Source organism: Grammomys surdaster, unplaced genomic scaffold (genome assembly GCF_004785775.1).
Source record: "Grammomys surdaster isolate TR1022 unplaced genomic scaffold, NIH_TR_1.0 174, whole genome shotgun sequence".
Taxonomy (NCBI): Eukaryota; Metazoa; Chordata; class Mammalia; order Rodentia; family Muridae; genus Grammomys; species Grammomys surdaster.
The window spans coordinates 978,597-994,871 of record NW_021604622.1 but is presented as its reverse complement, the minus strand read 5'-3'; the positions used below and the strand labels follow the sequence as shown (position 1 = coordinate 994,871).

General features: G+C 40.6%; 1 protein-coding gene across 1 annotated transcript in view; it reads right to left on the bottom strand.

Annotated features, from left to right (window-relative positions):
* Mroh2b (maestro heat like repeat family member 2B) overlaps positions 1–16,275 on the bottom strand; it is a 56,694-nt gene that overhangs the window by 28,471 nt on the left and 11,948 nt on the right. The window contains exons 11-21 of the mRNA XM_028767681.1: positions 15,776–15,849; positions 14,400–14,522; positions 13,343–13,456; positions 11,456–11,612; positions 11,265–11,305; positions 10,419–10,560; positions 9,492–9,535; positions 7,341–7,448; positions 5,079–5,195; positions 2,607–2,714; positions 1,991–2,143 (exon numbers count right to left, since the gene is read on the bottom strand). Coding sequence (XP_028623514.1) covers positions 1,991–2,143; positions 2,607–2,714; positions 5,079–5,195; positions 7,341–7,448; positions 9,492–9,535; positions 10,419–10,560; positions 11,265–11,305; positions 11,456–11,612; positions 13,343–13,456; positions 14,400–14,522; positions 15,776–15,849 — 1,181 coding nt within the window. The remainder of the gene's footprint in view (positions 1–1,990; positions 2,144–2,606; positions 2,715–5,078; positions 5,196–7,340; positions 7,449–9,491; positions 9,536–10,418; positions 10,561–11,264; positions 11,306–11,455; positions 11,613–13,342; positions 13,457–14,399; positions 14,523–15,775; positions 15,850–16,275) is intronic.

Here is a 16,275-nt window from a genome sequence, read left to right as displayed (position 1 = left end):
AATTTTATAATTAAAAATATCCTTATTGTTGCTTATTAGACTTGAGGGGAACAGAATCAGGGCCCGATGAAGGAGAGCCCCAGTCTTTGACATAACTGGTTCTAGGTTGATACTCTCTGGCTCTATTATAGGACATTTTTTCCCCTTCTTGATTCATTCTCTTGAGGTTACATTGGATATTAGAAATGACATGGCCGATAGGTCAACATTTTTATAGTAAGAGACTGAAGTCATCCCTAAGTGACAGTAAGCCTTGTCCGACAGATTGTCCTTGAAACGAGTGTGATTATCAGTGATGGTGACACTGCACCTCCTAGGCTGTCCTCAGAAGGAATGAGATTGCTCCCCTTAAGTGATGGCAGTGTTAGCAATTTCCTCAGGACCTTTTGTAGAACCAGAGCTGGGGCAATGAAAAATCAGACCACTGATCTGACCTAGATTATCTGCTCTGTCATATCCTGACCATTTTCTTTGATTCCCTGCCTGGTAACATCTCACTTTATGTGAGCTCCTGGAAGACAGATCTGAGATCAGTGAGTGACACTCTTTCTGTTCTTCCCAACATGGACACATTTCCATAGAAATAGGAGGGACTTGTTAAACATCCAGATTTTGTCATCTCTTCCTAAAAACTGACTTATTGAATAACTGCTTGTCAGATAATTCTCTGGGGACTAAGGTGTGGGACTTACTGCCCTGTACCCTCTCCTAGCAAGTGCTGATATCTCAAATTTTATGAATTTCCTATGAATCTATTCTTATCACATGTATATAGGAATATGAGCCCAGGGCACTGTTATGGTCTGTAAATAGAATGTCCCCCACAGGGTCAAGTTTTATCCTTGGTCTCAGATAATGATACTATTTTGAGAGGTTCTGGAAAAGTTAGGAGGTGGGGCTGAGGTCAGGAGATGAGGTGTATCTTGTTCTTGGCCTATGTTTTATCCCTCCCCATCCTTCTTGTGTGCCATGGAGAACCTTTATCTTATACTTCTGTTACCATACTAGCTTACTGAAGCATCTATGGAGAGAGCTCTCTGAAACCATGAGCCAGCTTAACACTTCACTCCCTTAAGTTACTTCTCTGTGAAGTATTTTGTTCACAGCAATGCAAAATTCTGTCAGATCCCAGCAGCAAGAGGACCTGCAGTAGAAGGCAGAAGCAATTGTAGAAACAATCAGGGAGACCTCTCCACACCTGCTTTTGGATAAGAATTACTCACAAGCCTTCCAAGTCTAGAGATTTGCAGACTTCTTTTGTGACCTACTTAACCAACCTTCCTCTGGAGACCCATCCTGCAAAGCTAAAGTTTGAATTCAACTCCTTGGTGACTGACTCCTCAGGGCTGGGTCAGCCTGACCGTGGCCTGCAAACAGGCTTTGAAGTAGTAACAAGTATGAAGCAGTTCATACTCGAGACAAAGAAAGTGCTGCGGGGAAGGTTCAGATGAATCATGACTCAGTTTGGTGGCCCTGAGGCTGGCCTCACACTCTTGGCATGGAAAAAAGTCAAGGAGGTCAGGGTACCTGCACTGAGTGCAGAGGAAGAAATGGTACAAGATGAGATGAGTTGAGTAGCTTGATAAATGACACATTTTAGTCACCTTAAAAATAAATATATGGTGCTTATTATTTAATGTCACAAATTAGAGGTTAAATAGCTGACACTGAGTTATACATGGAAGATTAATATACCAGGGAAGTGATATTCAAAGAAGGTTGATATCACCATGGGTACACCTGGCCTGGAGAGGCATCTGGGAGAGACAAAGGACATGTTGTGTCCAAAGACTCAGGAAATAAGCAAAACATTTAGCCTTATTCCATAAAATAATGTCTCTGTCCATATGTGTCCTCTAGCATGCTACATATTATTTATTGGCCTGGTTTGTATCCCTTTGGCCTGGATGAGTGTCCTAGGAGCTGAGCCTCTGTGAGATATGGCAGCCCCAGCCTGCAAATAGAGGGGCAGTCCTGTGACAGGGATTACCTGACAACATTGACCATAGAGAAGCAGGATTTGACTCATGATGTCTTGATCAAGCCTGGCTAGAAGTTGCTCCTTGGGGGCATGGAGGGCCACAGCTCCATAGATCAAGATGAGATCAGTCTTGGTCAGGCTCTTTTTCCCAGAAAATATACCCTGAAGACAACAGAAGAGAGACATAAACCATGTGGAGGAATCTTTTTCTCATATTTTGGCTTAATCCCGGTAGACCACCACAAGGGTGAGATAAGTGGATTGCAATGGTTACCGTGATTCTAAAACAGAAATGCTCTTGCTAGTACAAATGCCAACAAGAAGGACTGTGATGGGGGCCACAAAGCTTTTGTTAATTAGTACCCACCCCACCTGCCTTTCAGGGAAGTAGGGTATACATCATTGAAACTGTGATAGGATAAACACAGGCACACTTAGGCTTCCTTGGTTAGCACTAGTGCCAAAGAAAATGTAGTAGACTCCTTAGTTACACAGCTGGCCATCCTGCTAGGTCAAGGCTAAGGATTGAGGACAAAGAGTAAGACCGTGGAAGAGGGATATTCAGTAAAGAAATAAGTATTGTTTGCAAGGGAGTTGTGAGCTTCAGAGAAAATTATTCCTTTACCTTACATCGATTGACAAAAAATTTCTCCTTATCTTGGAATGTTTTAAGAACATTTAAAACAATATCCAAGTGGTTCTCGGCGCAGAATCCTAAAATAGATGTTGTTCCCTAAAATCAGAAGGAACAGATTTTTGAGTGTAATCATGCATTCAGTCAATACTTACTGAATACTTACCACTATGTGTCAGATACTTTTCTGGTCACTGGGGATAAAGTGTTGAATGGAGCACCCTGATATCCATATCCCTGTGGAGTTTGCAGGCATTTAGACTACTGTGAGGCAACAGGGGGACACTGTAGTGTACCAGAGCGTAATAAATGCTATAGAGATCCAGAGAGGAGGCAGTGCTGGTGAAGACTTGGCAAAATCTGTGATGTAAGTAGGGTAGGTACAGATTCTTGTGCAAACATGGTAAAGTTAGGCAGAAGCAGGGCCCTGACTAGCAAAATCCATGAGTTGCTGGGATTCCTAAGAGGGAGAGCTTCAAACACAAAGTAAGTGCAAAGGCTGAAGCCTCTGAAGAGAGCTGAGGGGGTGAGCCTAAAGCTCACTGCTCCACAAGGTCTACAGGTTTCCTCAAGAATTTGGACATGCCACTAATTTTCTTTTAACTTTTATTCCCAGTTGACAGATAAGAAGTACATATATTTAAATGGTACAGTGTGAAGCTCTGATACATAGTCTATACTGTGGGATGTTCTAATCTTACTGAATATGTTTGTTGTTCTAATACCTACAGTTGTGTGCATCTCTCTCTTCTCCCTCTCTCTCTCTCTCTGTTAAACCTAAAACCCATTACTTTTGGGCATTTTGAACTACGTAATACATTATTATCAATAATGTTTATTGAAAACATCTGAGGAGTCAATACTCTAATGACATGACCTCATCTGAGGCAGTTTAATTCTTGAGGGCTGGACGTCGGCAGCTGGTGGTATTGTCTTCTAATGATACAGGCCTTCCTACCTTGCTCACTGTAGATGTCACCATAAAATCTTCCTTATGATTCTGACAAGAATCTTGTCATGGTTTCATTGATGGCAGTTTGTGTCATGGTTGCTGTCACACTTCATTTGGTTAACTATGGTACTGTTTTTAGTTTAGAGACATAGGCCCCTATCAGTGGTAGGCAGTTGGCACACTCCCTTGACAGCTTGTGGTCTCAGTCACAACCCTAAGAAACACATTCCTTTGGATCTTGTAGACTATGTGTATTCTTGCCCCATGATTGTATCTTTTCTCGTTCAATTCACCTGGCATTTCAGCCTGCTCAAAGCCAGTTCCTGGGCAAATGGACTCTCAGTTTATTCAGTGCTGACCTGCTCCAGAACATGGGAGAAAAACAGGAGAAGGGCACACTTATGGTTCAACATTGGTGGGGCCCTCATATCCAAAGAGATGTCTCAAAGGTTTTGTTTAGTTGTCTTTCTCCATTTCCCTCAAGTTCCCCTCCCATCTGAAAAGGCTCAGTAACATTCATGCTCAACTGTGGACTCTGTTTTGTGTGTGTTCCTTTTTCTTCAGTTTGACCTTGGAGGAACCCAAGCTACACAGCACTGATGTTGGCAGTCTAGTGTTACTTGATTGCTAATTGTGCTTGGGAGACACACAGACAGAAGGACTTGGTCTCACGAAACTCGTCTACATGGGATCTCCAACTGGCTGGAATCAATGGGACACTCACTAACTTCAAGGAAATTAAACCAGGTACTTGAAAAGCTCAGAGGCATGCATGCCACACTTGCTCATAGTTTGTGAAACTTCAAGAGCTTGAATGAGAGCCTTAATGGATACTTCCTAGCCTATAGTCGAACGAAAAGGGACAGGATGATGTGGAAGTAGCGTTAGAAACATCACCTGGAGAGAATGCTGGTAACAAGAGCTGACAAGGGAGAACAGTGGTACAGGAGCAGTCTCATACAATCAATTAAGTTTAGTGGTTTCTCCTATTTACTTCGAGAGAAAGAAACGGAAGCATCCCAGAATTTCTGGGGAGGGATGTTAACAAGATACTGCAAGATTTTTCTCTTAGCAATTTTTAACAAGGATGCCTCTCACAGCAGTGGCACATCCTAGGCTAAGTAGGAAGTGAATAAAAATACTTCCCTGTGTCTCTTAGGGTCATGCTCATATTCTTTCTAGATGATCATTGAGGTCACTCTCAGTTTGAAAATTTAATGACCTTGGTGATGGTTATCATTGTTCTCCAAGAAACCAGAGGTAAGACAGACACAGCACAGAGCAACAATATTTGAAATGCATTTTTCAGTATTTTTACGCTCTTGGCAAAAAGAAGTGAGGTACTGACATTTAAACAGGGAAAACATTTTTTTTTTCTGGGAAAAAATTCTTTACTTTTCTAAATGTACTGTGAATAATTCTGGTTAATAAGACATGCCAGGATTGTCGCAAGGTTTTGTGGCTAGGATTAAAAGGTAGCACTGGAGGAGGGAACTGGCAAGGGATCCCACCTGTCTTTGGTCCCCCAGCAGGCTGGGAGTGACCAGGAACTCATTGATCTGTGAGCTCACAAACTCTCTGTCTGGGCAGGATGCTAAGGTAGTTCCCAAGGCTTTCCAAAGAAATTTCTGGAAGACAAAAGGTGAGCAGGAGAATTCAAAAGTTAGGAAAGCAAGATAGGTGAAAAGTGGGAGGAGTTAAAGTAGTCATAAGGAAAGGAAAAAAAAATCCAAGTTACCTTAACTTATAATTGCCTAATATCTGCATACCTCACGCACTGTCTTCTTGAGAGCATTTCCTTCAGGCTCTCTCTTCAGTGGAGCTCCCTGCACACCTTCAGAACCTTTTCCTAACAGGTTCATTCTCTTTCTCTTCTTTTTGAAAACTTATACATGTATACAATGTCTCTTGGTCATTCCTCCTTTCCAGCTCTTCTTGACCTCCTGTAACATATCTCCCATCTACTTTCCATCCAGTTACATCTAGTGCTGCCCATATGAACGTGTGTATGGGGGTTCTCCACTGAGGTGTGGGTAACCTACTATTTGCTTCCTCCAACCCCAACCAAAGAAAACTGCATCTACCTTCCTCAGCAGATATCTGACTATAGTTTGCAGCAAGGGATGGAGCTTCTGGATACCTCCCTCTTCCGTGCTGGAATTTTTAACTATCTTTCACTTCCATGTCCAAGGTAGACCTCACATGTTATTACCATATGAGGTCAAGCATAAGTTAACCAGTTAGAAATGAGACTGAGACCACGTGGACTAGAAACAAGCAGTCCTAAGACTATGATGTGTGAGTCAAACCTAGTTTATGTTGCAAGCCCAAATGAGAAGACTGAAAGCTGAACCCAGCCAAGCTCAGTTCTGACACAACTGTCAAAGTACAGGACTGTAGAATGAGTTGAGTGGCTGTATTTCAGACCATTAGTGATAGCTTGCTCTAGACCATTGGTGACAGCAAAAACTAACTGATATACTTTAACTTTACTTGTTTTCAGTGTAAGGGTTGACTGACTGAGAGATCTCACTGCTCAATCTGTTGTCTCTCTAGGCATGATATCTCATGCCTACGATCTGAGCACTTAAGAAACTGAGGTAGGAGGATTGCTATAAAGTTCTTGGTGAGCTTGAACTACAGAGTAAAGCCATATATCCTTTTTTCAAACAACCCACTCAAAACTGAGCTGCCTCTTCAGAAGGTTATTATCTTGGAGCAGTATTGTAGGTTTGGAAAGTCCTGGATGGGTGCTATAACATCGAGAGCATAGGGCCAGTTTGTGCAATAAGGACTAGGCACTGCTTACAAAGTCCCCCATCCCCCCCAACCCCCAAGAGAGGACTATTTTGTGTAACAGCATGGCTTTCCTGGAACTTGCTTTGTAGAGCAGGCTTGCTCACAAAGTCTTAATTGCATCTGAAGGTTTTGTGGGGTAGTCTGGGGAACTGGTACTCTGAACTAAGAGTGAATCAGGGCAAAGAATTTTGACAACTATACAGAAGAATTGACGTTTAATAATGACAAATAATTTATTGTTGAATTGGTATTAGAAATAGTAAAAATTAAGAAATATCTTTTTTAGAAAAATGAAATTTATAAATGATTTTAATCCAATAGTGACCATGATCAAAACTGCTTTTATACCCAGCACACATGTTGTACTGGTTGCTTTGCTTCTGTATCTGTTGAAACTCTTGACATACATCAAATCATGAATAGTCTGAAGAGTCAGAGATTTAAATAGTTTTCTCCAGGCTACATAAGGAGTACACAACAGACCCTGGATTAAAATTCCATTTAGAATGGAGCCCTACAGGGTAGAAGGCTATGGGCATGATATATTTGAAAACAAGAACTAGATTTTGAAAAATCTCTTGCCTCTAACCTTGCTGAATTTTAGTGTTGTGTCTGGCTGCTCAGCTTATAACAGTGGCAAAACGGAAAATCAAAGCACAAACTGGCATTTAACCTGTGCTAAAATTTACCTTCCTGTGTCCATTATTCCTTCTTTAGAGGAGATCCCTGGCTTTTAGCCAAGTGCGTGCTTATTGTATGCCAATAGTCCTTAAAGATGGATGGGCACCAGTAAGCATGTTGGTCTACATGTTGGGTGAAGAGAAGGAAGTTCTCAACACTCAGCAAAGGACCTAAGGGAATTCCTTTCTCTAATCATTCTTTTTTCCTTTTGGATATACTAAAGACAAGATGGAGGTTGAGCACCATTTTAGATCATAAGATGGATTCCAAAGTCCCTTTGTTGAAACACCAACCTTCTCCATTGAGCTGTTGGAGTAACTGTCCATTTGTAGGCTGAAGTCCCGACTCAGTTGGCTGGTCCAGGCCACATCACTGATTTTCCATAAAGATTCCTTGAGCAACTGTTGCCAGAAATGGAAGGTAGATGTAAGTTTGACTATTTCTAGCTTTCCTGGTACTTCTCTCACTTTCTAAAGTATAAATGTATATATAGCTGGGACCATTCCTTTCTCATTAAGTAACTTGTTATTTTGGAACCTTTCCCTTCATTTATTTTTAAAACTACTTTCTGATATGTTCTGAATTCCCATTATGATTAAAATACACAGATGTAGAAATTACATAAGTAGCTTCCTCTCTTAAACAAAATTTATACAAAGATTAAAATAGAATACAATCAGAAACAAATTTCAGTTAACATTTTCCAAGATTTGATAGAGTTGGAAAAACTCCATTAGTCAATGTTTGTGTGTCTTATTGCCTACAAAATATGAGAGATACAGAGGGGCGGGGGGAGGGAGAGAGAAAGAGATGCTTTCAATGAGAGAATGAAATGTCTTTAAGAACCAAACAGAGACACAGGTACATTTCTACCAACTTGCCCTTTTCTAAGTGGATCTTTTTGATCTTACCAGATGTTCCCAAAGAGAATGAGAGGGGAGACTCTTGAATCCTTGTATTTCTTCATGGGATGATGTCTTAAAAAGAATTTTTATCTCATTGGAGGACAAAAATCTGTTAGGATTTCTAAAATATATTACTTCTTTCATATTCCCTCTTCTTTAAGCTTAGAAAATAACGTCAAAGGCCCGTGAAGAGATTGCATGCACTTTTAAAACCAGAGCTCAACCAGTGGGCCTCTTAAAGAAGAGAAATGAAATAGTCCTGGAACTCTGAGGGAAGAACATATGTTACAGGGCTTTGAAAACAGATTAGCTGCGCACTCAATGCTGGAAGAAGGAAAGGAACTGTTCTGGAGGCTTCCTGCTAGGAAAAAAAAAAAGAAACTCCCCATCACAAAAAAGCTATTTTAAAAAACAGTAGCTGGTAAGTGCACGGTGGGGATTTTGAGACAGGAAGGAGGACATAAGTGAAGTAGGAATGTAAGAACTGAGAACCAGCTGAGTGGCGCTATCACTTTCAGATCTTCCAGTGCGTTTGTTTGTTTGTTTGTTTTTTTATCCATAAGAAACAAATGCTGATTTTGGAAGAAACATCGAAAAGAGGCAGAGGAAGTCATGTGGGGAGGCCACTGAAAACTAACACTTTTGCAATTAAAACAAAAAAAACCCCAAACATTTATTTATTTACTTATTGGTGCCTGTGTGGAGGTGCAAGGGCAGTTTGTGGGAGTTGGTTTTCTTCTCCCATAGAGGAATGGTGATAGAACTCTGGGTTATCCGTCTTGGGAACAAGCTGTCTGATCTGTTGAGCTATTCTGCTGGCCTGGAAAGTGACATTGTCAAGAAGCCATGGGAAATTCATATGCAGATAGATTATGACGAGAAATCTGTCATACCAAACAAAAACAAAGCAAAAGAACAAACCAAAAAACTCCCTCCCTGTCTCTGAGGTCCTCCACTGCCTGTGGCTTCCTGAGATGGGAAACCCACTGCCCATTCCTGCCTGCAACTTGACATTCCCCGAAGCACTGTTTAGATTTAAAACTCCGAGGAGTTTCTTGGCTATAGAGGAGACTGTTTTCTGGAGAAAGCATACAGCAGGGGCCCTTTGGGTTTTAGAAACCAGGGGTAGGTGAGGACAACAAGAAACAGGTAGAAAGAAAGAGTTTCATGTTGGAGCTTAGAAGTGGGATTCATATTAATCTGTGTTTTGTGAATACAAAGGAATGAAGGGGGTAAAAACCCTTGAAAAGTTAAGATTTAAGAAAGAGAAAGACACTAAGTACAATCATCATAACTCTCTTTAACACAATCAAACTGAAGAACAAATATTGTTCCCGTGACGACTTAGAGAAGACTTAAGAGATGATTGTTAATGTGCTAGTCATTTTCCCAAGCCAAGATGCGTCATCCTCTTTGCAGTGCATTCTTTTGCTGTTAATGACAAGAGGGATAACGAGCTGATTTTACCTTCCATCATCAATAGTTCTTGAGGATCCCCCCTTACCTGCTACTGGTCAGTAGTGTGGGACCCACCCTTACCTGTAACAGCATGGTTTCCCACAGCACGATGCTGGCATTGCTTCCTAGAGATGAAAATGACAAAGTAACTTCAAATCAGCCAATGTCAGTTCTCCCTGACTCAACATCCAGTGCGTGAGGGTGTACCAACTCAGCTTTCTCTTGGTGCAGGGTGAGTGTTTTGAGATGAAATTTACTGTGTTGGCAACTTTAAATCTCCCGTCAAATAGACAGTGTTCTTAATCTATGATAACATCTGCTAATTTTTGCTGTTTTCAGAATTAATAACTGAAATGAACACATTTTGTAATGCATATTTTAACATGAATAATGTTTTTTTTTCAGTTTGTTTTGGAAAGCTTTAATGTGTGTGTGTATGTACGTGCACAAGTGTGTACACACCTTCCCCAACCCATATGGAGGTCAGAGAACAACTTTCAGGAACTGTTAATCTTCAACCATGCAGACTCCGGAGACCCAACACAGACTATCAGGCTTGGTGGCAAATGCCTTTACCCACCAAGACATCACCCAGGTCCCCCCACCACCCTTTTAATCATATAGCCCAAGCCGGCCTCAAATGTATCTGAGAATGACTTTGAATAATATTATTTCCACATGTCAACTATTAGGATCAGAGGCATGCATCAGTATTACCTCTTAGATAATAACGAAGGAAAATATTTCTATATGAGGGGGAAAAAAAAACTACAGCAAAAAGAAAAGTTCCTGTAAAGCTGCCACCCTGCCCCATGACCGTAACCTGTTGAGAACTAGATGGTAGAGCACCAAGTCAAACAAAACAGAGCTGACTGCCTTACCTAGCATGCTCATTGCCTTAATTGCCTAAAAGGAGCAGTCTTGCCTTATGGGGCTACAGGTAAATGGGGTATCGTTTCTCTGTGGCCTTGCTGCCTAGCATAAAGACACAGCCACACTCGCTCGTACCTTCCAGAGGCTGCAGGAGCTCAGGCATGCGTATTTTCCACATCTCGACCAGGTTAGGATGGATTATCTCAGGTATAATCTTCAGAAGACCTATTGCACCGGCCCCACACAACTGCCCTAAACTGGCCAATATAGATATTACCTACGAGGCAGAGCAGAAAGTGATCAAGTGGGAATGTGCATAATTGGCCCACCCTTGCTTTGTCCTCACACTTTCCTCTCATCCCTAAATTAGATGCTCTTTTAACAAATAACCTAAGTCTCTTCTTACTCAAGGACAAAGTTAATATTTAGATTATTCTTCCATTTCTCTCTCTCTCTCTCTCTCTCTCTCTTTCTTTCTTTCTTTCTTTCTTTCTTTCTTTCTTTCTTTCTTTCTTTCGGCCTGAGGATAAATGTGAAAAAATACATAGAAACAAGGAACAGAAAAATTAATGGAAAGAATCAGTATTTGAATATAATCATTAATTAAATAAGGACATGTAGATTATTGTTTGAATAAGGGATATGTTTGTGGCCAGATATGGAGAAGAGAAATCTACATTGTAGATATGGGATTCAGTGCACGTTTATTTTAATTTTAATTTTGTGGGTGGCTCATCTTGGACCTGAATCTGCATCCCATGTTTAGTTTTTAATAATTAATTTTCATAAGAGTTTGAGAGTGAGAAGATTATTTTGTCAGTAATAAGTTTTCATAAATGCCATCAGTGCAGCAGAGAATCATCATGTCCTCTCAGTGTGTCTTTGAAAGTGTTTAGGCAATCTTTTTCTCAGAATTTTATTTTAACCTGGGCTGTCTGCATTATCAGCTTAAATTTATCCCATCTTGGTTCTGTCACTCACCAGAAGTCGTGCCAGCAACTGTTGGGGTGAAGGAAGTTTCACTAGAAAGAGAAAGCAATTTTCATCGTCACCTTAGGGGGCCGGGGAAATTCATTTTGGGGTCGGGTGTGAATTCAAAGTGTGGTTGGTGGCCATTCTGGAATGAGTCTCTCAAAACAGGAAAGTTTTACTTTATGTATAGATGTACGAACCAGCTCCTGTAGAGACGACAAGTGCTGTTGACTCCTGGATGTCACGTTTCTTCTTCTCTTCCGCCATAATCAGAATTCGGATGATGTTAAACAGGTGGCCCAGAGTTCCTGTGTATTCCTCGGGTACCACATAAGTCAGAATTCGCGGCCACAGCACCTGTAGAAAACATGGAAAGTGTTACTTCACATTTTTCGCACTTCCTAATTTCTTCTTATATTCTCCCCTTTGTTTTAGAATCCTCTCTGCGGTGTGTCATTATTTCAGTTACTTGGTCATGTCAAAGGGAAATAAACATGTCTATGCATTCATGTTTGAGTGCTAGGTGTAGTGAGTGTGGGTGGGGGTTTCTCCCTGGAGTTTGGAGGAGGAAAATGCTTCATTTTGAATGATGGCTGGAGGCACTAAGGGTAGTCCTGCTTCCCTGGGTTCTCTCATCAATGCCAGGGTTCTTCTTGTCAAAGTGACGATTGAAATTACCCCACAAGTTTTCCCCAGTTCCATCGCTGAAGTGATACGGCCCTGGTGAGGATGGGGAGAGAGGCCGACTGGGCGTGGCTATTCCTTATGCTCTGTGGCTCCGTTGCAGCTCTCCATCTGGTTCTGATGGCAACCCTAACGTCAGCTTGGGCTGTGCGCATTTGCACTTGTATTTATTCGTTAATCCCCCTTTCCCTGAAAGATCTCCCAGTTTTGCTTGTTTTCTGATGCTGCTGTATGACTCCTGTCATTGGCGTCTGGCCTGATAAGACCGCTTCTCTCTCTTAGGCTGCCTGTGTGCCATTCCATGGGGTCCTCATACCAGTTCTTTTCTGTATTTAGCCTTTGACAAACACTTTCATTTGTTCATCATCCACGAGGCAATAGTTCAATATGCCAGATTCTTTGACATTTAGTCAAGGAATCCTAAACGTCAAGGATCTGGGATATTTTTTTCTTCTACTTTACTGATTGCTTGATTAGAAGGTTTCAAACTTTAGTGTGCTTCAGAAATACTGGTGCTCTTTCAGTTGAAGACTCTGATATGCTGATTTATTAGGCTTATAGCTTCAAAATATGTTTTTGAAACAAATATTCCAAATGACTCAAGAGCTGTATACTAGCCTAGATGAAGCCTCAGATTCACTACAATTGGAGAGGGAGGCCCTATTGATTGTATTCTGGGTCTAACAATGCTTTTGAGTCATCAAAATTTATCTTCAGGCTATTTTGTTCTTAGGATCCTCGCTTTGAAGTTTAGACTAACTTTGTCTCTAATGATCCCTGAGCCTGGACACATTAAAACTGCTGTTTCTTCTTTACAATATTTCTAGGTTGGTTAAGATAAGAAGAGAAGTAATATATTAGAATCCCCATGAACTGAAATGTACTCTACACATAAGTGACCCATATCCACTGCCTTAACTATAGAGTTTATCTGGCTTTGAGAAACATCTCTCAGCTGTGTACTGAGCAGCAAATGGCAATTCTTACAAAGTGTCAAGAAAGCTAAGGATATACCTTGTGTGAACTCATGTCTTTAACTCCCAAGTGAGCAGGTCCCTAGACAGGTGATCACAGTAACTTAAGTGGTAATGAAAATCCCTTACTTACTGAGTGGTGGCTGTCTCAGACTCTGTTCCCTGTCATTGAATCTCCTTCCCCGACTTGGACTGCCTGGTTAGGCCTCAGTGGGAGAGGATGTGCTTAGTCTTACTGGAATTAGAAGTCCCAGGGTGGGTTGGTACCCAATGGTGGTTTCCCCCTTCTCTGAGATGAAGGAAGGAGTCATGCATGGGGGAGGGATTTGTAAGAGTGAGACTGGAAGGAGGGGAAGAAAGTGGGGCTGCAGCCAGGATGTAAAGTGAATAAAAAAGTAAATGATTGAAAAAGAAAAAAAATTCCCTTACCTGAGGCATCCCAATCACCAGTGGATCCAGGGATTTTAAGACCTCAAGGCTTGTTTCTTGAACAGATTTTTCCCCATTTTCATCTTCTTGGGAGTTTGATTTAATTGGTTTCTCCTTTAAGAAATGTTAAACAATTTCTTTTAACCTTACTTTGGTGTGTTTTCAGATTCTGGGCAAAAGACATGAATACTCAACCCAAGGGCTCATGGAATACAGCCATCTGGATCCCAAATACCAATCATGTCCCCAGTGGAGAAATGGGCTGGAAGATACGTGACTGGCTAAAACACAAAGGGAAGGGTTCTAAGGCTTTCTTGGATGCTGTCATTTTCTCTGTCCTCTAGGATTTTACCAATTTCTCTAGAGAAGAAAATGCGAATCACTGTTTGTCAGTGAAATGGATTATAATTCCAGTTGTGACCGTCTTCCTAAAATGACTGAGATCCCACACATACTCCTTGACTGAAAGCTAGTCTCAGTTGCTGTGGCCTGAATGTTTGTTTTTCTCTTACAGATCCGAATGTTGAAATCTTAAACCTCAAAGTGATGGTATAAATAATGGTGCTCCTCCAACAGTGGCACATGATTGAATGGGTTTTGTGGAAGAGGCCTAAGAATCAGCCAGTCCCTGCATCAAGGGTGGCCACACTGAGAAGGCACTGCGAAGGAGGAAGATCCCATTAGATGCAGACTCTTAAATATTGTTTAGAAGTTGCCCAACTCAAGGTAGTTTGGTTTTGTGACTCAAATAAACTAAGTCACCACTGTAGTATGAATTCATGTCTAAAACCATTTAAATTTTCCTAGCTTCCTCATCAGAGGCCCTTGGAGCTATTCTGCTTTCTCAGAGAAGACTGCCTTATCCTAGTGTGCATTTCATTTTAAGTGAGAAATGACGTCAGTGAAACGGAAAGGGACCTGAGAGAACCAGGGGGTTAGAGAAATAATAAAAGTGGTAAGACAGAGGTTATACTTGGATGCCATCATTTTCTTTGAGACTCATTGAGTCAACTGCACTTGAAAGCCTATTACAATAAAAACCATAGCTTGCTCATACCAGGTTCCTGTTGGACATGGCAAACTGGGAGAAGATATAATCGATCAAGGGCCATCCTTCTCGAGCTTCGACGTATCCCTTTTCACACATGGTTTGGATGAGAAGAAGGGTGGACTTCCTTACCTGGAGGAAGAGCAATACAGCTGAAATGATTTACGTTTTGCAGAGGAGAGGGTGGTGCCTTCTACATGCCTGTCAACTTCAGAACCATCCAAAGGTGGGAACTTAAAAAGTATACATTTTTGCTCAATCATGATTTATTCCAGAAACTCTTAGGGATGAATTCATTTTTTTATGAGTTTCAAACTATTGTTTCATATGTAAATTAAAATAATCATTCATTTTTTCTTATAATAACTTTTTTAACATGGAATATTTGATTTGAATAACAACAGGACACAGGAAACATCAGGCAATCTCACACTTATAAGAATTAATCTTGGTGATCTCGGGTTGAAAATAGGATATCTATGCTAAAAAAAAGACCCATGGTTTATTTTTGGGAAGAAGATGCACTCTCTTTTTAAAAAATATTTATTTTTGAAATTATAATGCAATTTCAACATTTCCTTATTCTTTCTGAACCCACTCACATATCTCTCCATACTCTGTTTCATACTTATGGTCTCTCTTTTTTCATTGTTACTACATACACACACACACACATATATATATATATATAATAGATTTGCTAAATATGTATATACAAAATGCTTCGTGTGCATAGTGTTTCTTGAATGTGTATATTTTTAGAACTGGCCATTTGGTATTGGATAACCAATGCTGTTCCCCAGGAAAGATTCTTTCTTCCACTCTCAGTATTCCTTAGTTGCTAGTGTTCTTTCCTCTGCTCAAGGTCAACATGTCTCTTGTTTTTCTTGTTCAGCTCACATTTTGCTAGTCATCTTTTTACAGAAGATTTCTATTTTGTGTGTGTGTGTTCATGTACATGTGTGCATGTATTCTACAGCACACATGTGGAGATAAAAAGACAACTTGCTGGGATGAGTGCTTCCTTCCAGCATGTGGACACTCAGGATTAACCCCCAGGCTATCATGCTTAGCAGCAGGTGCATATTCTCACTGAGCAATCTCTTCAGCACATATCCTCTTTGTACGTAACCTCAAAAGAATCTATTTGAAGAACAACACAGAGTTGGGATGGGGAAAGTCTTTTATTCCAGTAGGAAGCCTTGGAACTGCATGTAAATTAGAATGTAATTTATCTTTTGGGGTTGAGTTCTTTAAAAAAAATGACAATGACCACTGAACAATTTATAAAGAAGTTTCATACAAGAGCCTCAGAGAACCAGAACAATTTTAGTCACTCCTAAAACCACCACCAACCAAACAGAAGTGCCAGTTATATTTCTTACTTTCACACTGAGGTCACTCATGACAAGTTTGACTGTCTTTTCGATTGAAGTCGTATGATTCCTAAACTTGGGCTCTGAAAATCGAAAGGAGAAACTGAGGTCAGACACAGTAGGAATGCAGTACGATCTAGAATTGGTGAAAACTTATAGCATTAAAGCCCACAACATGAAGGCTCTGCTTGCTAACGTGATGCGCTACTCCTTCCTCTTCTATTTCTTTTATCTTCTAATCATTAACCATGCCAATTACCCTTTTAGTTTTCTGTTACATCTGTTTCTTCCATCACAGGCTAACTTACAGCATGCATTGGATACACCTTGCCCAGGCTCTAAATCTTAAGACTATTTTGTATTGTTACCAGCCGATTCTTAAACAACTAGACTTTGAAAGGTACCATGTTATGAAAAAAACTGAATTTTCACATTTTGCTAAATTCAGGATGTCAACCATTTTATGGTGTATCATTATTTTTTTACTGCATGGAAAAAAATACAGTGGA